The following is a 24,339-nucleotide window of genomic DNA, read 5'->3' on the forward strand; positions in this document are numbered from 1 at the left end:
TTCATTGCTTAAGTTCCTTGATTTGTCCAATAATTTCACTAATTTGGTCAACAACCTCCAGAGTCCAAAACTTTTCGTTTCCTATTTCCTTCTTAAGGGAAAAAAAATATTCCATGTGGTATGTATGTTTTAATGATGAAGTGAAATCAAAACACTCATCAGCCAATATAAGTGAATTTTGCTTTACTCAAAAAATAGAATTCACACTTCCTTAATTATTTTTACACGTTGTTAATTTTAAAATTCGAGCAAGTCAATTTATGTCACTTAGTCATAGTGGATTATGTATAATAGGAGTATTACTTTATGAAATGTAATTATTGTGGAAAACTACTTTTAAACCGCTGCCAATCAGATACCTACCTGTGACTTGGAACTTGGATCTTTCTTGCAATCTTATTTTGAAAATTGACATTATCTTTCACACAAAAGAAAACGAAAAAACTCGGGCAAACTAGCACGCCTCTGTTAAGATCTGCACCGTTGTTATTTGTCAAGTAAAAGCAGCAGTTATGCTCTGCTCAAATGCGTAGTCAATGAAGAAATCTACGGTTTCCGACAAGATTCACGATACTTGATTCCAAGATTTTCCAACCAGAAACCTAAACCCCATTTGGGATTCCGATCCTTTCCATTTCCTGCATCGTTTCTATGTCAAATCAAGATCCAAGTTAACTTTTCCAAGCTCCCTCAACAAAATCTTGTAAAAAAGATTAGATTTTTCCAGCCCCAGAAACATTTTTGTTCTAGATTTCGAGTAATGGGGGAGGAAGAGAGGCTCCCAGTTCACGGCGATGAAGCGCGGGAGCTTCCGCCGCCGCCGCAGGGGATAGAGATAAGGAGAATTTTGTACAGCCCTGTTGATTGGTTGAAGATGCTTGCAAGAGAATTGCACTGGAGCTTTGTGTTTGGAGTGGTGATTGTGTATGGCGTGAGCCAAGGCTTAGGCGGAGCTCTTGCGAGAGTTGGGACGCAGTTTTACATGAAGGATGTGCAGAAGGTGCAGCCATCTGAGGCGCAGGTTTACGCCGGCATCACTTCTCTTCCTTGGATTGTCAAGCCGCTCTGGGGTATCCTCACCGACGTCTTTCCGATTTCGGGGTATCAACGGAGACCTTATTTCGTTTTGGCTGGTAACTGTTGAGTTCTTGTTTAGTTGCATCGTTTGTGGTTGTGATTTTGGTGATTGTGGTGTTCTTGCTATTTCCTCTTTAAGATGCCTAGGTTGTTGGAAATTGAGTTCTGTTTAATGTGCAAGGCTGGTTTCCGTTGTTCATGCTGTGTCTGTGTTTGTTAGATGTTAGATGTTAGTGTGATAAGCCTTTTGGTTTAGTTTCTTAAAGTAGGTTTGTGTTGATGCTAGCCTAGTTGTATGTTCGTGTGATCGTGTCATTGTCGATGCCCTTAAGTTGGACGAATGATTGTGAGGAGTGGTGAATTTTTGGTACTAGAGCTATTGATTTCACATTTTACCAGCACCATGTAGTTGCTACCGGATAAAGAGTGAACTCGTGGGGTAAAGGTTTTCTGCGGAGATTGATTCAGTAATGCTCGTCTGATAATTTGGAACACCAAGAGTTAGGTTGCAATGATCCGTGAAATTTCAGCTATGTGAAATGAGAGAATAAAGGAAGCTAGTTAAGGCTAACACTGTCTCAGATCTCTGTTGTAGTGCTCTTCATATATTTCGCGTCTATATTGATATGGCTCTGAAACAAAAGATGAACCTTCTGGTGTTCAAAAGATATTTCATTGTTTACAAAGCTTAAATGTGATTCTGAATTAGTGTGCATTTTTAGCCAGAAATGGAGCATGTTTATTGAGCCAACCAGAAAATACTATACTTTTTATGGATTATAAGAACTTAAAGAAATTATGTTTTTCTTGTTCTTTGACCTTTGTTGCATTCTTTAGTTGCATAAAAACTTTAGAGGCATCCTCTCTCTCTACTCGAACTTTAATTTCTCAAATATAGTTTGTAAGTAATGCGCGTGTATTTCATTATGCTGTCAAACTTTCCTTTTCCAGGCGCTCTGGGAATTGTTTCCATGCTGTTCTTGTCACTGCACCCAGGACTACACATAGTATTAGCATTGCTTTCATTGACAGCAGCAAGCGCCAGTGTTGCGATTGCGGATGTTACTGTCGATGCATGTGTGGCACAGAAAAGTGGCCTTCATCATTCCCTGGCAGCTGACATGCAAAGCTTATGCTCCTTGAGCTCCTCAATTGGGGCTCTCGTGGGATTTTCTCTGAGTGGTTTATTTGTTCACCTAATCGGTCCCCAGGTGAGCTTTCTCCGGTTTTATTGAAGAGATTTCAAGCTACTGAAAATCTGATTACTAAACTAAACCTTTCATGTTCTTTTTTAATTTAAGGGGGTATATGGTCTGTTAACTATACCAGCTGGGCTCGTCTTCGTAGTTGGTGTACTGCTGAAGGAACAACGCATATCCAGCTTTGCTTATGAACAGGTACTAATGCATAACTGGGGTGGATCAAGATTCAAACTTGAACACTGCTTAATCTTAATCTTCAATTTCTGAAATCAGATAAGCCAGAACTTAGCCAATGCTGGCAAAGCTATGTGGAACACATTTAAATGTCCAGACGTGTGGAGGCCATGTTTGTACATGTACTTATCCTTTTCATTGGGCCTAAGCGTCTCCGAGGGGATGTTCTATTGGGCGACAGATTCACCAGCCGGTCCTTCGTTTTCTAAGGTACATTTGAACTGATCTCATTAACAGCATATCCACATATAAAAGACATGCTTATTTTCTTATGAGAATACTCATATTAGGTCTGCAGATGATACAATGTGATACTAAACTTTGATGTTTATGCAGGAAATAATTGGTTACATCATGGCAATAGGCTCCGTGGGCTCGCTCCTCGGAGCTATACTATATCAATACGGCCTAAAAGACTATCCCTTCCGGGATCTGCTCTTCTGGGTCCAAATCCTATACTGCCTCTCTGGGATGCTGGATCTGGCGCTAGTGTTGCGCTGGAACTTAAAGCTCGGTGTGCCAGACTTCGTCTTCGTAGTGGTTGATGCAAGTGTGAGCCAAATGATCGGACGCTTGAAATGGATGCCACTTCTTGTTCTGAGCTCCAAGTTGTGCCCACCTGGAATTGAGGGCACCTTCTTTGCCCTGCTCATGTCGATAGACAATGCCGGGCTCCTCACTTCCTCGTGGTTGGGGGGTATCCTGCTCCACATCTTGAACATTACACGTACAGAGTTCGACAACATGTGGCTTGCCATTCTGATTAGGAACGTGCTGAGGATCACCCCGCTCTTCCTGCTGTTCTTGGTTCCTAGAGCAGATCCAAACTCCTCTATCCTTCCTGATGATGTTGTCAACATGAAAGAGGCTAATGAAGCCCGAGAAGAGTCTGAAAACATCGAGCTCGTAGCACTTGTAGACCGCACGGATGGTGGTAGATAGGACCGAAGAAGATGCAGGTGTTCAAATACCACAAGGCCTAACATCTCACCTGAGTCTACTAAGCAAAATTACCCTTTTGTTAGGTCATTGTATGCTTTCATCTTCTTATATATTTTTTGGGACTTATCACTGAATTTTGTTGAGATCAGTGTAATATATGTACTGCTGAATTTTTACTACATGGTTAGTTTAATAAATTTGCATTTGACCAAAAAAGTACTGTACCATTTAACAACGCAAAATGCCCCAAAAAAATTCAAATAATCCGTAGATCCAACAGCAAAACTACTAACCTGGTAATGCGATCAATAAAAACAATAAATGTTGTGCTTGAAATGAAAAGCACTTTGCTACATATTTACAAGGAAGGTTTCAAAGCTGATCAAGCAAAAGTCCTTTAACTTTCATTTGACAATCTAAAAATTAGTTCAAACTTCACCGTATTCGAGTATTCTTCCAAGTAATCTTCGCATGATCTCTCATTTGTCAGCGACTTCATTTTACCCTCCTCCTTTCCCTATCTCTCTCTCTCTCGCGGGTCCTTTCTCTATCGTGATCATCCCTCTCCTTGCTGCCACTCTTGTCATGGTCCCTATCCCGCTCCCTTCCTCTCTCACTATCCATCTCGTGTGGTCTGTCCCGTTCACGCCGTCTGTCCCGGTCTCTGTTCACATCATTCTCCCTATCTCTGTCTCGGATGGATGATTTCCATTGAGGGCTTTGGCTTCTGCTTTGGCTACGGCGACGCTTTTTTGATGGCTCACGTGAGTCATCTCGTGGCTCCCTCCTCTCAGACAATATCTCTGCAGTTTGACAGTGTTAAGTGGTCAGATTTCACATGAATGCTACTACGAAGTTTGGGATTTCAGCAATAGATACATTGAAAGCTTTTGAGGAAGCAAAATATTATAGAACTGTCAAGACAATGGCTTCCTCACTCTAGATCACATACACAATACATTTTACATGATTAAATGATAGTGGCAGGAAATTTGAGGTTGGATTGTTTAGCATTACAAAATCTCTTCTAAACATTAGTACTTACTTTTGCCTGACGCATGAGCATTTGAGTTGACTAGACCATATTCAGCCTGCAGCCGACTCCTGTGCACAGCAACTTTTCTCTCGATTTCCTCAGGATTCTTTATCCCCTGCTCTTCAAGGGATTCACGGTATTCCATCAAAGCAACCTCAAGACGCCTCATTTTTTGTCTGCAACAGAATCATGTATCATAAAACATTATTCACATTAGACTCAGAAATTGAACAAAATCAAATCAAGTAAATCTGAACTTCTACACAGAACACATGATGTTCCAAAAAATAAAACTACTACTCCCTACTATAATTTATTAGTTTGAAACAATCGAACATGAGTTGAACTTGAATCATAACTCACACCTATCATCTACATTTTAGTATTCTTCAAGTACAAGCATCATCATGTCAACCCAAAAGCACATTCCAAATTAAAATAAAAATCACTCTAGCAAAGGGCAAATATTGGTGAGGATAGATCACAGAAATTGGGGGAAATGGGAAGACTAAAGACCCCTGAACTCCATTTCTCTAATGACAATTTAAGAGATTAAGACATCGTGCTAACTTCAGAAAAAAAAAATTGATTGAATGCATAACTAATTCAGCACAAACCAAAAGGAGTTACATATTTTGTAAAGTTAATTACAGAGAGAAGTGCATGGTACCTCTGCCCTTCATTCATCCCACTATCTAGTTGTGTTGAATTAGTGGCATCAGTAATAAGCTCAGGCTCCTCTGTTTTGTAGACAGCATCACCAGTATTCTCACTACCAGAAGATGAATAAGTCAACCCCAGGTCTCTAGTGCTTCTATCACGCTCCTCATCACTTTCCTCGTCCTCTCTAGCCCACTTAGAGGATGGGAGAATTGATTCATTTTTTCCTTCACTATTGTTAATGTCAGGTTGTGAATTTGGGGAGGAAAGAATTTGTCCTCTCCCCATTGGCTGCATATTATCATCCATTTTACCACCCCTTCCTGATAATTTCCCCAGATCCATTTCCGAGTTTAGTTCCTTCTGTCCGCTTGGGTATCTTCCAGAGCTTGACTGGCTATGAGCAGACTTTAACTCATCATCTAATTCATAGCCCCTTTGCTTTTCCGCCTCTTCCAGATAAAGCAGTCGAGCAACTATCATTTCTCTTCCACCAACCAGAGATAACCCATTGTGTCTGCAACGTCTTTCCAATTCGGTAAGGGGCAAACTCAACAACTCTCTCATGGCAGCTCCTTTACCAATTGCTAAAGCAGCATCTTGGTTGAACTTTTCCCCATCACCTGCTTCTGCAGAACCAGCCTTCCTCTCTAGCTCAGGGGCATCACCACATATAGAATGGAAAGGGATTACACCTGAGTTACTAGATCGAAGAAAGGTAGCTCGCAATCCATTGACATATGCATCCGAGAACAGAAACCAATCAGCCCATACTTGAAGAACTTTCATGACACGCTCCTGAAAATGTCAGAAGAGAAACATCAATTTCTGACAAGGTAAATCACACAAAATTTTAAGATATTGAACAAGTTAAGCATTACCTTAAGGGCTTCAGCTGTAATTCGTCCAGTTACACTACGATACAAGTCATTAAAGCTTTCCACAATGTCTGGTAGAGTTCCTTCAAATTTGGTGCGATAAGCAGATGCATTTTTCATGGGAGCGCTGCTATTGTGCAGGATGTCTGAGACTAGCATGAGTCTAGCAACTTTTGTGGGAATTGGAGTTTCTTTGAGAGTCAAAGACTCAGTTAATACTTCAACCACCTGAAAAGCAATAATGCACATATTTATATAAAGACATTAGTCAAGTTGGCAGGGAGAGTCCAACACTCCCACCCCCACATACACATCAAACTGAACCCAGCTGACAAAAGTAGAACCGTATAGCTGAAGTTCAATTATACTGCTTCACTTCAGATATATTGCTCCAATGGATCATGACAATAGACCAAAGTTGATACTGGTTGCTTTCTCAAATATAATAGATTTAAAATGTAGCGGAAAGGTAATAACTGTGACAGTCAACTCAGGCATAAACTAGACAATGAAGTGCGGCTTAGTTGGTAAGACGCTTCCCCTCCATCCAATAGGTAATGGGGGCAAATGGGGAACCATTATTGATCATCTTTAACTAAAAAAACTCATGCAGAAACTATTTTATCACAATTTAATACACTAGGCAACCTATCTTTGTACTGTGATCATGGCATGCATGAGTTCCACTTCCTAATGTGACAATTTTTCAAGCCAAGTAAACTTATTCTATCAACATAAGCTTCAACAATCACCTCTCCTGCAGCATCAGCATTATCTAGAGAAAATCCCATGGCTTCTTTTATCTGGCTTCTCTCCAATGTCAATGCACGTAGCATGTCCTCAAATTCATCTCTTTGGGTATCTGTCAGTGTCCGTTCCATCTCCACACGCTGTACAAAATCACAATATGGACCATATACATAATTCAATATAAATATGACCATCAGAAAACAGCATGAAAGACTGGGGTAGTAAGTACTTTGCTTTTCCCAGCAGCATAAGTGCTCCCAGCTTCCTTTTCATGCTCCAGGCCTTTTGCTGTTGGTAATGAAGGCGGTATCCATCTTTACATGAAAATAGCAGGGTTGTGAAGAAAATTACATTGTCTAAACTCAAAAGTTCAACAAAAAAGGGCATTATACAAAATTTCAGTCACCAACCACTTTTCATGCATGAAAGCAATAAAGAATTTCTATTTACCTTCCACTACCAGTTATCATGATAAAAGGTTCCGTTCGCCATCGCTGAAGTGTATCACCCTGCATTAAACAGATGCAATTTGATATCAATGCTGACATTCCTTTCTTGATATGAAGGGATATGGGAATAACTGTTCTTCATAAATATTTAAATTGCAGAACAAAGAAAATAGAAACTATACCACAGAAGGGATATGGGAATAACTGTTCTTCATAAATATTTAAATTGCAGGACAAAGAAAATAGAAACTATACCACATCTCTTTTATTACTTCAAATTTATATGAATGGGTTACTTAGGTAACCATATGACTCCCACACATGCTAACTGACAAAATATTGAACTTTTCCATAGTTAGGCAGGCCCTAAGCAGCCTCTTATGTCCAGATAAAAGGTGCTATATGATAATGCATCAACTTCACATTAATAGAAAGCTCACCTGAGCAAATGAATAGAGCCTCCACACATAGTAAGTATGTTCCTTTGAACCAAGCTCAAACAAAAAACTGAATAGAGGATTTCCACGGCCTCGCTCCATTATTGCTTGTTCAAAAGCACAGCCCCCATCCAGAACATAGAGGGCCATTGTATCAATAACATGTTGGAGATGATCATCATCAGGAGGAACAACATTTATGTCAGGTACATTTGGTGTAAGTACCTACACATCCAAGAAAGAAATTGTTCTCAAGTATTAGCCTACATGATATAGAGTGAATAAAGAAAATCAAAACTCCCATCTTGAGATGCAGAGAGCCTCGCTTTTCGTAGCTGAAATGCCTATCCTCTCCTCTCACATTTATGTTCAATAGAAGAGCCTAACTCAATTGCTTCGCAATTCCCATTGGGAGGGGGGCTTTGGCCCCTATAAACTGCCACCAACATGTGTTTGCAATATAAACCAGAATGCACACTTTAAACATGAAATTACCTACCAATTCTGAGTTCTGACTTGGAACAGCAGTTACTGGAGGACCTGAAGGACCAGACAAAATGACAGTTGCCCCCTGGAAACAAAACAATAATGGATTATCATAAGATTAGAAGATAGATTAAAAAAAAGTAGCATTAGCTCCCATATGAGCGGAAGAGCCTATACAGCAGTCATTCCAAACTCACCTCCTTGCTCCTGATGGCCATATGTCCAGGAGGTGGTGCAGGAAGTGCCTGTGATGGAAGAGATACAGATTTACCCCACCCAATTTTCAATTCATATTCATATACCACCACCCCTGGATTAAAAGAAAAGGAGACGATCAGTACTCCATGCATTACATAATTTAGCCCGAGAGCATTCAGTTCAAACCTTGCATCTCATCCTTCGCAGCTTGCGCCTCAGTTCTATTCATGAAAGCCACAAATCCACAATTCCTTTGCCGTCTCCGTTCCTCTTCTGTCCTTGGCCACATGATTTTTACACTAGCAATTGGACCAAATCTTCCAAAAGTACGCAAAAGGAAATTCTCATCAACCTAAATGGGAAGAAAGTAAACAGTAAAAAATATTAGGTCAGATGTTGCTATTTAGAAGGCAGTTCTTGAAGTGCAGAGAAACAAGGAAAGTGAACGTTCAAAAATAGGTGTGGGAAACAACACATATCAACCTGGGGTGACAAGTTTCCCACATAAAGATTTGTAGTCTGTGGATCTCCATCATCAAATGATCCAGGTCTACCCATTGGATCAAAATCATCTGGCAGTTCATCGAACCTGCTAGATAGCTGGCACAAAGAAATCCATGTAACTTAGAAGTATTTTAAGCTGGCCTAGACTAAGATGATGATATTAACTCAGATAATTTGTGGAAGACTCCCAAGACATGAGTTAATAAACAAAAAACACCCTATCACCATAAAGAAGAGGAAGCCAACTTGGAAGATTGCACCTGGTGACTACTAATTTACAGGGTAATATAACTACCTTTCGTAAAGAGAAATAAACAATGTCAAGAAAGCAACAAATAAGGCTGCACAAGACTAGCAGTAGATTGCCATGCTTTAGCCAACATATTTGAGATTCATAAGACTAACCACAGAATTGTCCCCAAGACGTGTATCACGGCCATATTCACGATCTTGATTCCTTCTCTCCCTCAATTCCTGTTCATGCTTCAGTTCCTCCATAAAATGATCAATATTCCTCGACTTCCCTTTATCTCTCTCCTTTGGCTTGTCCTCTTTCTGGATGCTCTAACAGAGCATAGTAAAAATGATTCAAATACAAGAAATTATAAGGAGTGAAAAAAAGGAAAAATGATGCTTACTTTCTTTTCATAATCTTTACCCTTTGTTGCCATGGGTGGTGGGATGAAAGATGGAACATACCTGCATAAAGTTTGACTATAATCTAATACCTACTCCGATGATAAGACAGCTTGAAGGCACAAAAAAGTAAAAACAGTACAGGTATAAATAAACCATGCACAACACAAGTGAGAAAAAAGGCAACCAAAAACAACTCTGGACCATTTTCCCCAGGAAAGAAGAGGCCCGCCCTTAGTTTTTCACAGATCTCAGCTCTTATGGCGCATAAATCCCAAACTAAACTGAGCTTTATAGTATACAACATCGACACCCATCCAAGGAACAAAAAGATGACTCTATATCATGTGAACATTGTTCTCAGATTGGGTGGGTACTTTGACAACATTACATTCCATGTAAATTGTCAAATACCCTCATTAAAATATTTTCTTTCACATTGTTTACTACTCCCTCCGTTCCATAGTAATAGAGTCATTTTGTCATTTTGGTACGTTCCATAGTAATAGAGTCATTTCCCTTTTTAGTAAAAGTCAACACATTTTTCCACACCTACTTTACTCTCTCTTACTTTTTTCTCTCTTCATCTCTCTATCTTTTTCATTTTCCACTTTATTCTCCCTTTACTTAACTCACCAAACACAATTTTTCTTAATCTCCGTGCCGAAAAGAAACGCCTCCATTACTATGGAATGGAGGGAGTATTTTCCTCCAATTTAACAATACATTATCCTTTTTAGCCATACAGTTTAAATCAAAATCTTTATGATGCAACTGTAAGGATAGCTGAATGTAAGAATTAGGATATTCTATCTTGTAGATAGAAACCATTACATCCAATAGCTGCAGTTTATTACATCTAACCCCAAGAGTAAATTTTTTCAAGAAGCTAGGAAAACAAAAAATTTGATATTATAAATTCAATTATACAAATTATGCTGAGTCCTAGACTTATTCCAGAATTCAGAATCCAGAATATATGATTATTTACATATAAAACCCACAAACTACATTATCTGCTGCCAAATAATCAACTAAGTGTTAGATAAACCAAATAACTAGTTCTCCAGGTGAGACTTGAGAGGTATCCCTAAAGGCAAGGACACATGTTTTTATAAAGCAAGAATTAAGAGTTCAAACCATATGCTATGCTAGTGAGGTCGGACAACCTGAAGGCGGTCTTCCCCCATTGGCAATCCTAATAGGTGAAAATTTTGAAGGATAATGATATTATAGACATATGAGGTCAGCTCAGTATGAACACACATGTAGTGGGAGTATTTCATAATTCACAGTTTCATACCATATCATAGACTATATTTGCTGTTTTTTGTACTTGTCAAATATTTGAGGCATCTGACGCAATTAAGTGATTTGTTTATATGCAATTCAGCATAGGTAAGATTTGAAATGCATGCTCTTTATAAATGCAGCTGAGAATTTCAATGACCGGATTCTACATTCTCAAACCATTTAACAAATACTATCAATGTGCTGAATGTGCATTCAAAAGAGATAAAAGTCCAACTTAAAATTACTATATAGTCTATACATTAGTACCCACTACCCTGGAAATTTCCAGCATTTTTGAAGTTTGAACACGAGAAGCATCTTCTGCTAATATGATAAATGGACAAGAAATCCTCCACAATACTGAGATTTTTTCTAGTTGCATTGGACAAATCAAAATTGTAACCAAAGCTTAGAGCAAAAATACTAGCTCAGAGAATGGCATAGAGTTAGTCAGTCAGTTTTCTACAAGTTGGAAACACGAAAATATCATAGTCTTCATGTCACAAATAGTTGTACTCAAGTTCCTAACTGTAATAGCACTCAGCAACATAGTTGATCAAAAGCATTTGTTTACCTACTCCCTTTCTTTATACCAGAACCCTCATCTTTGGAATTTCCACCTGCCATCCGCGAATGATAGAAAAGGTCCATATTTTTATTAATGTGTCCATGGAAGAAAGAAGAAATCATTTTTTATCCACATTGCAAAATAACAAACTAAACTTTACATTGTATGGACAATATAGATATGTTCTATACTTGCAACTAACCTACTGAATCATTCTTCAGCTTCTCGTTAGGGTTGATAGTTCCACCTCTCACGAAAGCCTTTGACCCAGGCGTATTATCTGCTTGAAATGATTCTACAAATTCCTGATACAACCGTGCAGTTTCATCCTCCGCTCTCTGCAAATATCAACATACAAGAAAGAATATAAGAAGATTCACGGAAGCTCGATAAGAAGAAATAAATTTACTTATCTTCAGTTCAATTGAAAGGAGTCAGTGAGCAAAGAAGATACCTTTTTCTTCGCCTCTTCCTCTTCTCTGTGCTTTTGAAATGGCGTCTTCTTCCGAGCACTCATTATCCTTAATGAGCAGTAGTGCAGTATAATTACCTTACACGTGTTGTAAAAATATAAAAGGAACAAATACTGAACCACAAAATCATCCAGTAACCATAAAAACTGTCACGAAGGAAGGTACACATATTGAGCCATAAAGAGTCGAGAAACACATTAAACAGTCCCATAAGTTCAATAATGCAAACAGGCTCCAGCAAGCATACAACAATAAGCCCTTACAAATAATAACCATCGATCCAAATAATCGTTAATAAATTCATATAAACGCAGAAAATAAATACAGCGTGGAGTGATTGAGCCATATCCACAATTGCCAATTTATCGTGACCATTCGATATTGGCGCTGCGTAGAGTGATATTGCAGCAGCAATCAGACACGATCGATGAATTAAAAAAATAGGGATTTTTACATGTCACAGAAGCTACAAGCTTGGTACTTGGTTCACCTTATTGAAAAACCCTCATATCATAGAATTTTCGTTTAGCATTAGAGTAAACACAAAACTTCTGCAAAATCCAAAAAAAAAATAGAGCGAGAGAGAGAGATAGCTTACTGGAGGTTAATGGATCTGTCTGATTAGAAATAATTTCTGATTCAGAAAGTTCAAAGAGTATGCTGAAGTTGAAGGGAGAGACGCACTCTTGTTTTCCTATTTACCTCTACACTTTGGTTTTTCTGAATTTATATAGTCTCTCTGTTTTTTATTTGGTTTATCTAGTACAATTATTTTATAGAATTGTGTATTTAATTTTTTAATAGGCTCAACTTTTTCTTTTCACCATAATTTTATTATTATTTGTTTACATTGGCAAAATCAAGAAAATACATAATTGAAATTCATCCCAACTATACATGATTGATTGCTTACCATAACTTTTTTTGCAAATTGTTGACAATGTGACATTATCTGCAAATGGTTGTAGTTTCGGCCATAGGCCCATGTTGGTTTCAGCTTCTAGTATTGCCACAACTTTGGACTTCTCGTTTCATCGAAGATGGGGGATGCTTTCATATTGAAGACTTCGTGCTCATCGACCAAATCATCCAATTCTTTGAGTAGAATGCACAACTAATAAAATAAACCATGGTATAATATGATATTTGAAATAAAGCTGGATTAGCAAATGAGTAAACATCAAATTTTACAGATTTGGATGCTTCCACGTCATCCTTTGGTGTCTATGATGGGCATGAAGGTAAATTGGTGTGATTCTGTTAAAGAAAGTGACAAAATGTAATCAGATTAGTATCATTCTTACTTTTTGGGAAATATTAAGTTTCTTACTGAAGTGGACCAGCCAATTTACACGAGCAAGGTGTATTCTTGCTCATCTCCGATTTCCCATTCCACCACTCTGTATATCCGTGAAGATCAACGTTCATTTTTGCCTTTTCCTTGGATTCACTTCATCAATGGCAGAAATCCCAGCCAAGTAATTTAACTAAATCATTGTTAATTCATTAAATAAGGACTAATTCTAATTATCTCTAGTTAATCACAATTTGAAAAGATGTAGGAGTACATATTTTCACAATGTTTTACAAATCGCTAATTACTTCTTGTTATTTTCTATACTTTTCAAATCCTTAATTATTTCCCACGATTTGTAATTTTGTGAAATTTGGGAGAGATTTTAAAACTCCTCCAATTATGTTGTTTACTTATGTTGACCCGTTTCATTCAACTACATAATCTGACGTGCCATGTCAAATTTAATTTACTATAATCATAGCTACGGAAAATTTGCTACAAAGTAGGAGTATAACTTTGTGATATTAGCAACCAAGTTTTAAGTTCATAAAAATATCAAATTTCACCAAAAAATTGTGGTTTTATAAACCGTTATCCATAATGTCATGTATATGAGTATATCCGTAAAAATCGTTGTTTAGTAATGAATAAAATTAATAATTTATTTTCAAATTCGGAATGCATTTTTTGGGGATATTATACCCAGAAATAATTTTGCTCTATAAATAAGGAATGGTCTTTCTTTATATTTTGAAGTCAAAGGCTTCAGTTCGGTTAGTAAAGGAGTTAATTAATAAACAAAACTGCTTATATTACAAATTAAGGAGCAGATTAAAAGGAAAGATATAATCTTCTAACACAAAATTTAATACCGTTAGTTTGAATAAGGTAAGTAAAGAAACGATCTTAAAATTTCCTTATATACATTAGTTTGAATAAGGTAAGTTTTTGCAGATTATTAGACAGCGGAGAAGGGTTTAGATATGATCTCTTATATATAGATGTGCAGTTCCATTAATCGATCACAAAGCAAAATCATACTCTTTAAGAGAGAAATCAGAATTATCGAAAGCAAAATTAAGAGAGAAATTATTAGAGAATCGATCATGGCGGTGGTGGTGAGAAAGGTTTGGCAGAGCAATCTGGATGCGGAATTTCGTGTGATCGCAGGCTGTTTGAAGCAATTCCGGTTCGCATCGATGGACACCGAATTCCCGGGCACCATCTACAAGCCGGAGGGGAGCGTGTCGACTCTCTCAGCCGCCCATGTTTATGCGTTGATGAAGAAAAACGTGGACGCTTTGAACATCATCCAACTCGGCCTCACCCTCTCGGACGACCGCGGAAACCTCCCGACTCTCGGCACACCGGCCACATTCTACGTGTGGGAGTTCAACTTCCGCGACTTCGACTGCGACTACGACCGCTACAATCCGGAGTCCATCGCGTTCCTCCGCGAACAGGGCATCAACTTCGCGGAGCACAAGCGCAGGGGCATCAACTCCCGCTTCTTCGCTGCCTACTTCCTCAGATCGGGCCTTGGAATGGGCCGGGCCTGGGTCACCTTCCACGGGCTCTACGACTTGGGCTTCTTGATCAAGATTCTGACGAGGGCGCCGCTGCCCGGCCATCTCCCAGAGTTCATGCTGCTGCTGCGTCGCTATTTGGGGATTCAGGTCTACGATTTGAAGCCCATCACCCGCTCCTTTGCGCTTCACGGTGGGCTCGACGCGGTGTCTCGGAGTTTGAGTGTCCAGCGGGCTGCTGGGAAGACCCATCATGCCGGCTCCGATAGTCTGCTCACTATGCAAGTCTTCGCTCGACTTGTTCTCAACTCCAACTACGCTCCCGCTTCTGCTATGCTTCGCCAATTCAACTATCTATTGTACGGACTCACCTGTTAAATAGCATTCATTTCTATACAACTTTGTGATTATAAATCACCTTTTCTTTATAAACTGCATTTCCTTCTAAATTGTCTTATCAAATTATTATGCATAAAAGTCATAATATAAAAAAAAATCATTTATTAAGTTTAGCCTAAATATTGATCAAAATCTTTTTATTATCTAATGCAAAAACTACGTACAAACACAAACATGTATAATCAAGAACACGTATAATTCAATAGTGAAATAACAGTATTAAGAAATATGGGTCTCATTTATTTTTCTCATACTAACTTCACAGTATCAAACTGTGTATTCGATAAGTTGATTAAATCTTGACGTGACCTATGGAGAAAATCTAAAACTAAATACAGTTGAGTTAGTTCTAAGCCATAAAAGTAAATAAATGTAAATCTAATGCACCCTAAGCTAGTTTGCATAAATATAAATCTTAAATTCATAAGTTCCATAACTCTATTTTTTTTGTCTTTGTTTCCACTTCGTATATGTTCGTCATTATATATTTAGTTGTTTTCATTTCATACGTTGATTATGTTTTATACCTTTGTCTTTGAATAGTTATAGATTTTTTTATAGATTATAGACACTCCTAAACAAATGTATATAGTTATCATATTGAATTTTTACATGATCACTAATAATTTATTTGTTATTATACTAAAAATATTGTTGACATCAATCGTTTTAAAATCATATCCAACGACCTTCGTATCAAACCAAACATCTTCGACATCTCCTTATCTATCTTCTCATCTATCAGACAATCCCTGCGTTGTATTTGCAAAAAACCTCCATAAACAACAACATCATGCTCACCAATCCATGAAGGCTGCCGTAGGAATTGGAGGTTCAATTTTGTTTAGTGACTCTCAATTCATATGAATTTCCTTTCTATATTCAGATCTTCAATTTTAGACCTTTCTTATTCCTAATGGTTGTTATAATAAAAAAAATGTTTTAACTAATAAATGTATTTGAATTCGCATTAAAAATTATTCAGAAGTGTAGGCGATGGATTTGTTACTGGCCGCATTCCTTTTTATTTAATACGGAGTAGTCTACAGAAATTGCCGGTTAAAATGTACTCCCTAGTATTACAAATTAATCAACAAAAATCAGTTTAATTTACATTGTAATTTTTAATTTAAAATAGCAATTTTGTAAATATCACTAGGCCCCAGAATCGGAACCGGAACCGGAACCGGCCAGAGAACCGGAACCCATACCGATTCTAATGTTCTCAAAAATTTCGGTTTCGATTCTACCCGGAACCGACTGGTTCTTACCAGAAACAGAGTAATATATCAATTTTAGATTTTATAGAATTTAAACTTTTTACTAAAATAATAATATAGTAATATGCGCCAGAAATACATAATACTCATAATTTAATACAATTTCAAGATAGTTGAATAACTTGACAGAATATGTGGATATTAATTAGGAGTAGTGATATGGGGCAAGTGCCCATTAAGTACATAACTAGAGAACAAATTACAGTCACAAGATCAAGAAAATCAAGGGCTAGTTTTAACACATGTGATTTTCAAATTTGAAGGAGAAATCGGTTCACTCTATCACAGATTTACTTCACTATACAAGGCGGGGTATAATGGACATTTCACAAATAAAATTAGGGTTAACAATTGAAATAATTTCTCATTACGGAATTCAATCTATCACCGCCATCACTCCGCTTCCCGTCTTCTCCTTCTTCACCTATTCTCGAAATTTCGTCGTCGTCATCCCGTCGCTGCAATTGTCGTCGCCTCCATCCATCCATCGTCGTCGTCTTCCCGTCGCTGCAATCGCCGTCGCCTCCATCCATCGTCGAACAATGAATTCAAATCAGAAATATTTTTCAAAATGTAAGTTGTTCTACTAGTTTTTTATTTAGATTTCTCATTCTGATTTAGATTTAGTTTTAGAATAAAAGTTAGTTTTGAGAATTCTGCAAATTCAAACATCGACAGTTTTTAATAAGTGAGATCTGCAATAGTTTATTATGGAATCCAAATTGAACATAAGAACATCTACTTACAGTTAATTACTACAGTTAATTACTTCTATTTTTTTGTGTAGGTTTTGATCGACAGAAAAGAAAAACAACAACCGTAGACTTCGATCGTGAGTAACAACTACCTGCTCTGTTTTTCATGTAGTGAAGTATTCCAGTGTTAGAGTGAAGTGTCTGTCATCTATGCTTGTAGTGCTTTGTTTTTCCATTTCAGTGAAGTAAAACATGGTTAGAGTGAAGTATTCCAGTGTTAGAGTGAAGTGTTTGTCATCTATTCTTGTAGTGCTTTGTTTTTCCATTTAAGTGAAGTAAAACATGGTTAGAGTGAAGTATTCCAGTTTTAGAGTGAAGTGTTTGTGATGCACTACATTGAAGTAAATTTTTTTGTATTATGTTTGATATTTCGGTGGAAAAAAGATCTGTTTTTTCAACTCAGTGAAATAAAATGTGCTTAAAGTGAAGTGTTGGTAATCCATGCTTATAGTGCACTGTTTTTTCATCTCAGTGTAGTAAAATGTGTTTAGAGTGAAGTATTCAATGGTTAGAGTGAAGTGTTTGTGATGTATGTTATTAGTGATTTGTTTTCATCTCAGTGAAGTAAAAACGTGCTTAGAGTGAAGTATTCCATGGGCAGAGTGAAGTGTTTGTGATCCATGTTATTAGTGATCTATTTTTTCATCTCAGTTAAGTAAAACGTGCTTAAAGTGAAGTATTTCATGGTTAGAGTGAAGTGCTTGTGATCCATACTTATAGTGCACTGTTTTTTCATCTTAGTGAAGTAAAATGTGTTTAGAGTGAAGTATTCCATTGTAAGAGTGAAGTGTTTGTGATGCATGTTATTAGTGATCTGTTTTTCATCTAAAGTAAAATGTGCTTAAAGTAAAGTATTTCATGGTACAGTGTAGTGTTTGTGATCCATGCTTATAGTGCACTGTTTTTTCATCTTAGTGAAGTAAAATGTGCTTAGAGTGAAGTATTCATTGGTTAGAGTGAAGTGTTTGTGATGCATGTTATTAATGATCTGTTTTTCATCTCGATGAAGTAAAATGTGCTTAGAGTGAAGTATTTCATGGTTAGAGTGAAGTGTTTGTGATGCATATTATTAGCGATCTTTTTGTGTTTGAATGTTGTTATGTTCAAGTATATTGGGTTTGAATATTGTTATTAATCATTTTTTACTTTCTTTATATGATAGGATAACCAGGGAATCTTTCGAAAAATGCTGATATACGTAAAGAAAGACGAAAGACGAAAAGAAAAATAAAGAGTAGGGGAAGCTGATGCATGTATGGAGAATGAAACAATTGTAGAAACTGATATAGTTCATAACATGATTCAGTTCACTGTAATACCTATTCGGTTCATTTACATTCAATAATTTCATAACCTCACTATAATAGACGTGTAACAATTAAGTTAAGGTTAAAATCAATTACTCTATTATATTCATTTTCAAAATTCAACTTCGTCTGTCCTTCTTCTATTCTTCTCTACTCTCTGGAAATTCACCCAACGTTGTTTCCTTCACCTGCATTTGTCGTTTCCAACCTCGTTTCCTTCACCTCCATTCGTCGTTTCCTCCGCCTCCAGCTACCGTTTCTTCAATCTCCAATCGCTGAAGTGAATATTATCTGCAAATTTACTCATTTTCATTGATTAATCTTTAGCTAATTTTCTCAATCGTGTTTCTTAGTTGTTTGTATTCATTTAACTTCACTGCCTCACGATGCTGCGATTGCCTTTTCTTCTAATCCAGATTGTAAAATTAAAATCTCTTATAAGTTTCTGATTTTTTTTTCTTTGAGCAATAGTTGGAGAATCGGAAAAAAACAGTACAGTATAAGGCATCCGGAATATACTTCACTATATGCTCAATATACTTCACTAGAATGGAAAAACAATACAATATAAGGCATGCGGAACACACTTAACTATATGCAAGATATACATCACTATATGCTCAATATACTTCACTGAAATGAAAAAACAGTACACTATAAGGCATCCAGAATATACTTCACTATTTGCTTAATACACTTCACTGAAATATCAAACATCATATTATTATTTACTTCACTATAAACAACATTTACTTCACTCTAAACATCATATATGATCTTGAAAGAGGCATGCAGAATGTACTTCACTTTGTGCACAATATACATCATTATATGATCAATATACTTCACTGAAAAAAAACAGTACACTAAAAGAGGCATGCAGAATATACTTCACTATATGCACAATATACATCACTATATGCTCAATATACTTCACTAAAATGGAAAAACAGTACACTATAAGGCATGCAGAACATACTTCACTATGTGTACAATATACATAACTATAAGCCCAATATACTTCACTAAAAAAAACCGTACACTCCAAGGCATGCAGAATATACTTCACTATATGTATAATATACATCACTATATGCTCAATATACTTCATTGAAATGAAAAAACAGTACACTCTAAAGCTTCCTGAATATACTTCACTATTTGCTTAATATACTTCATTAAAATATCAAACATCATATTACTTCACTCTATATATCATATTCCATGATTAATATGTGGAGATTGCATGAAGATGGCCTGATCTCGGTTTCAGACGATAAATTGAGATTTTGTGTTTGGGTGATGACGAGTGATTCTCGATTTCTAGCGTGAAATCTAAACTAGTAAAATCCGATGTAAGATGATATGAAATCTAATGTTTAATTGACGACTTCTGGTGAGAAATCTAGAAATAACAATGAAGATTGTAAGAGATGAGATTCTCGATCTTGAATATGGAAATTATTGATGAATTCCAGACCGTGAAACTAACTAGCTTAAGCAGATTAATCCAGATCGTGAAACTAACAACTTGCAGGTGCTGTTTTAGAGAGCTAGAGAAGATTGTTCGTTGATTCGATAAAAAATGCGCTCGATTCTAGATGAAGATCGTATCAATCACAGACGGGAAATTTATTCGCAAGTCTTCAATTGCAGAAGTGATTAATGTCTGGATGGTGGAGATGGGGAGCGGGAATTTGGAAACAAATCTGCTTTCCATAAATGCCCTTTGACACTTATTTGTTAATTAAATATGTAAGATATTTTTACCTTTATTTTAATCTTTACATTATTACAATGTGTGGGTAAGATTTGTTCTCTAGTTATGAATTTAAAAATAGTTATACATTGATCACTTCTCTATTAAGTAGTATCCAATTATCTTATAAGTATATATACTAACTAATTTAGGAGTGCTATTAATATTCCGATTTATTAAGTTGGTATTTGGTTCCAAGATATAATCTAGAATTAAGTTGTTAGATTATTTTAGTGGGAGGGGGTTGGCTATGGTTAACTATCTGATGATTATCCATCTATAATTTAGCTGTGAGATTCAATCTCATAATTCAAACACCAAACATATTTAATTTCGAGATACAATCATGCAGATCGAAGAGACATTAAATATACTAGTAGTACATAACTTTATATTCAAATAATTTCTTGTTGATATAAATAGTTTACAGGATGCTAATAATATTAGAGATAAATGTACAACTTTGTATTCAAAATTACTTTTTTAGGGATAAAGTTCGATTTACACTCCAACGCAGTCTGCCTATAAAATCCAGTTAATGATGAATTAATTGTTAGAGATTGTTAACTACCATTTCGCGTTGGATGGTGATCTAAGTTTATTGCCTTACATTTCCTGTGGAGGAAGATACTCCATAATACGTTGTGTTATCAATAATTTGTGGAAGGATATAAATTATAATGGATTTAATGTTAGTAGTGCATCATGTCCCCGAAATTGAAATTGAAACTGAAATAAGAAAATTAATCATATACTAGTAATATTTTACGGTAAGTTATTTATTATCAATATTGGATGATGAATATTATTATCTTGTTGATTTGTATTTTTTTTTTTTTGAATTTTTAGGTATTAATTGCTATATTTTTAGATGTTGAATTATTCAAAAGTCCGGTTCCGGTTCGAAATCGGAACCGACCGTTTACGAACGGTTTTGATTTCGGTTTCGGTTCCGGTTCCGGTTTTGGAATTCATGAAAATTTGTAACCATGTACCCTGTCAACCGGACTGGATAGAATCGGAACCAGCCGAATAAGCAGGTCTATCACCAAAACTTCCCTTTTATATATGAATAAATTCAAAACGGATTATTTAATTGCTAGTATTTGTTTGAATTTCTTCGATCAATGATATCTTTATTTTGAGCAAGATTATAATATTTTTGAGCTATCATCTTGTCTTAAGTTTTAAAAACTAGAGCTAATTTCTAATCACAACATTTGAAATGCCAAAATTGACATGTGGGCATCATCTTGTAAAAACCATGCCAAGGTCACTTGTGAATATCATTTCTAACTTTATAAACATTATTTCATCGAGAATTTGAAAGATCATAATTAATGGAGTACTAGTTTAATTGCAAGTCTCATTATGCTAATAATATTATTTTGATTAAGAATTCATTGTGGTATTAGTGAATTTTGGAGTATTTATTTGTCGTGGTATTAGAGCATAAGACGGATAAACTGAGAAGTGGTGGCAAGGCGGTGATGCATGTGGTTTTTTCTAAAATTTTTAAAAAACTTAGTCTGATACAGTACATTGATTTGTAATGCAAGTATAACTTAGTCACGTCAATTCGGAAAAATCTTAAATCGTATTAATTTTATCAAACTTCATGACTTTGCGACCAACTGTAAGTTCGTACGAAATAGTAGTATCATATTTTGGTAAAATATGGTTACTTTAGTTGCTAATAATATATGTACTCTTTAATATAATTAAATAGCATAAAATTGCTCTTAAATTTGTCTTTTATTGTCATTATTCATATATTCATATGTTTTGCAAAAATTTTGTTAATCTTGCAAATCAACAACAATACGCACATACGCGAAAAATAGTATCATTGATCCAAAATAACCATTTATTTAAGTAAAACAAGATCATATGAAAATGTTATTTTATTTCCTTTCAAAGACCATCTCTAAAGACCTATTGATAGTGACATGATTATTTTAAAAAAAATATATTTTCGATTTCATTTTCACAAAATTTTAATATGTTTTTTTCACAAAATTTGAATGTGTCTCTTGTCACCATATGTGTGAATAGAAAGACAAACAATCTATTGTACAATCATTTTAACTTTTTAACTACTACTACTACTATAAATCACAATGTATTTACAGTTTACATTATTTTTATGGTTAATTTGACTAAATATAATTAAAGTTAGTGACACAATCATATACTCCTTCCATCTCCAAAAAATATGCACTCTGGGTTCGGCACGAGTTTTAATGCAAAATTAGTAAAGTAAGAGAGATGTAGAGAGAAAAAAAGTAAGTTAAAGTATTATTAGTGGGAAATAAATCTCACTCATTAGAGAGAGAAAGAGTTTTCAAAATTGGAAAGTGTATATTATTGTGGGACAGACTAAAAATGAAAGAATGCATATGATCATTTTACGTTTTTGTCATAAACATTATCTTTTGGATTTTTTGGTCCTGAACATATGAAAATTTGATCATTTTGGTCCTGGACTAACTGTTCCGTTAAAAATTAACGGTCAACGACTTTAATTCTGATTTGACCAAATTAAACTTTTAATTCTAATTTTTTACTCCCTAGTTAATTCCTTAATTATTTTTATGAACATTCTTTTAAAATTATAATTTCAACCTGACGCGCTCTTGAATCTTCTTTTCTTCCTCAAATACAAAAACCCCAACCTCCAAATTCAACCAAAAAACCTACCAAAAAGCAAAAAATCCGATTCAATGGCAACGATCTACAGCTGCAGAGAGTGCGGCGCCAGCCGGCCGATCTCTTCGCGCCGGATTTCTACTTTGTTCGAGGCCGGCAACAAGAAGACCATGTCCTTCGCCGCCGTGGATCTGTCCAAATTCCGATTCGAGAAGGAGGACAAGATCCGCCCCTTTTTCGAGATGGTCAATTACTGGGGGATCCAGAGGAAGCGCGTGAAGATCAAGTGCAATAGCTGCGGGAAGCTCGTCAGCTACGTCTACGACGCCGGCCCGCCGTTGATGAACGGCACCAGGTAGTTCGGATTCGGGCCGAGCCAGGCTATTCCGAGAAACCCTAGGTATCGATTTAAGGATAAAAGTTTGGCCGTTGCTTCTCAGACTTGAGCGTGTTGGCTGATTTCTGTGCAAATGTTTACCTTTTTTTCTTTCTTTTTTTAAATTCTAATTTTAAAAGAATATTTATAAAAATAATTAGGAAATTAATTAAGGAGTAAAAAGTCAGAATTAAAAGTTTAATTTGGTCAAAATTGAGACTAAACTCGTTGACCGTTAGTTTTTAACATAATAGTTATTACAGGACTAAAATGATCAAATTTCTATATGTTCAGGACCAAAAATTCAAAATATAATATTTAGGACCAAAAACATAAAATGATCATATGTTCAGGACTAATTTTAGTATTTCCTCTAATTTTAATAAAGTTAAATTGGAATTGAAGATTTTGAAAAAATGAAAAAGATATAAATATGAATTTGAATAATGAAAATAAAAATAAATTTAAAGTTTATATCTATAATATTTATAAATTTCTTCCTTAAAATTTGTTAAATAATAAAATAAACTTGACTTTTGTGAAGATAGTTTATAGTTAAATTTTCTACATTTATGTGGTAGAATATTAGAAAATTTATAGTAAAATTATCTGGATATATAACTATATCTAATTCTTTAGATATAGATGTGTAGTAATAAGTCTAGAAAAATCTAGACATATAGAGTAGAAAATAGGAAGAATTCCTATACATATATATTTGGGATTCAAGTTTATGAAGTCTTTCATGGTCTCATTTGTTCATCATGTATTTCTTCATGCATCTTGATACGTCATGAACACTCTATAATACTCCTTCCGTTCCATAGTAATAGAGGCATTTCATATTGCGCACTCGTTTTGAAAAAATAATTATAAATAGTTAAAGTAGAGAAAAAGTAAAGTAAAAGAAAGAATATTATAGATAAAACTTTCTCTACATTATTCTTTTTCTTATTTTACTTTTTCTCCACTTTAACTATTTATAATTATTTTTTCAAAACGAGTGCGCAAAATGAAATGTCTCTATTACTATGGAACGGAGGGAATAGTAAAATATAGGAAGAATGAGTATAAAACAACTTTACTACTCTCGCTTATATGGACTTACATGTTAAGATAGTATTCATTTCAAGGACTCACATGTTAAGATAGTATTCATTTCAATGTA

The 24,339-nt window shown here is 35.7% G+C and overlaps 3 protein-coding genes and 1 pseudogene across 8 annotated transcripts; 3 read left to right on the forward strand and 1 right to left on the reverse strand.

Moving 5' to 3' along the window:
* The first annotated feature begins 380 nt into the window (after nt 1-380).
* LOC125213315 (putative folate-biopterin transporter 2) lies at nt 381-3,634 on the forward strand. 2 transcript variants are annotated; one of them, XM_048113789.2, is made up of 5 exons: nt 381-1,133; nt 2,029-2,288; nt 2,379-2,474; nt 2,553-2,723; nt 2,850-3,634. In XM_048113789.2, exons 1-5 carry the CDS (start codon nt 761-763, stop codon nt 3,453-3,455), a joined length of 1,506 nt encoding a protein of 501 aa, XP_047969746.2. In that variant the 5' UTR covers nt 381-760; the 3' UTR covers nt 3,456-3,634. The 2 variants fall into 2 exon arrangements, with proteins under 2 accessions (XP_047969746.2, XP_047969747.2); XM_048113790.2 differs by having other exon boundaries at nt 846-1,101.
* Nucleotides 3,635-3,697: 63 nt separating this feature from the next.
* On the reverse strand, nt 3,698-12,544 carry LOC125213313 (protein RRC1-like). 5 transcript variants are annotated; one of them, XM_089069262.1, is made up of 18 exons: nt 12,422-12,544; nt 11,805-11,871; nt 11,553-11,688; nt 11,357-11,402; nt 9,492-9,552; nt 9,259-9,408; nt 8,833-8,949; nt 8,536-8,701; nt 8,349-8,461; nt 8,165-8,236; nt 7,669-7,890; nt 7,230-7,288; nt 7,009-7,093; nt 6,782-6,919; nt 6,033-6,257; nt 5,162-5,949; nt 4,501-4,667; nt 3,698-4,258 (listed from the first exon to the last, which is right to left on the reverse strand). In XM_089069262.1, exons 2-18 carry the CDS (start codon nt 11,865-11,867, stop codon nt 3,951-3,953), a joined length of 2,916 nt encoding a protein of 971 aa, XP_088925388.1. In that variant the 5' UTR covers nt 11,868-11,871; nt 12,422-12,544; the 3' UTR covers nt 3,698-3,950. The 5 variants fall into 5 exon arrangements, with proteins under 5 accessions (XP_088925388.1, XP_088925387.1, XP_047969744.2 ...); XM_089069261.1 differs by having other exon boundaries at nt 9,259-9,417; XM_048113787.2 differs by having other exon boundaries at nt 9,259-9,417; nt 11,805-11,900; nt 12,422-12,527.
* A 1,631-nt stretch (nt 12,545-14,175) lies between these two features.
* Nucleotides 14,176-15,024, forward strand: LOC125210171 (putative CCR4-associated factor 1 homolog 11 pseudogene; annotated as a pseudogene).
* A 7,764-nt stretch (nt 15,025-22,788) lies between these two features.
* LOC125217956 (uncharacterized) lies at nt 22,789-23,296 on the forward strand. The gene is given in 3 exon segments (XM_048119536.2): nt 22,789-22,900; nt 22,903-22,937; nt 22,939-23,296. Coding segments are annotated over 3 exon segments (369 nt in total). The 5' UTR covers nt 22,789-22,869; the 3' UTR covers nt 23,242-23,296.
* The last annotated feature ends 1,043 nt before the right edge of the window (nt 23,297-24,339 follow it).

Source organism: Salvia hispanica, chromosome 3 (genome assembly GCF_029641045.1).
Source record: "Salvia hispanica isolate PSC_SH4W2 chromosome 3, Shi_PSC_v1, whole genome shotgun sequence".
Taxonomy (NCBI): Eukaryota; Viridiplantae; Streptophyta; class Magnoliopsida; order Lamiales; family Lamiaceae; genus Salvia; species Salvia hispanica.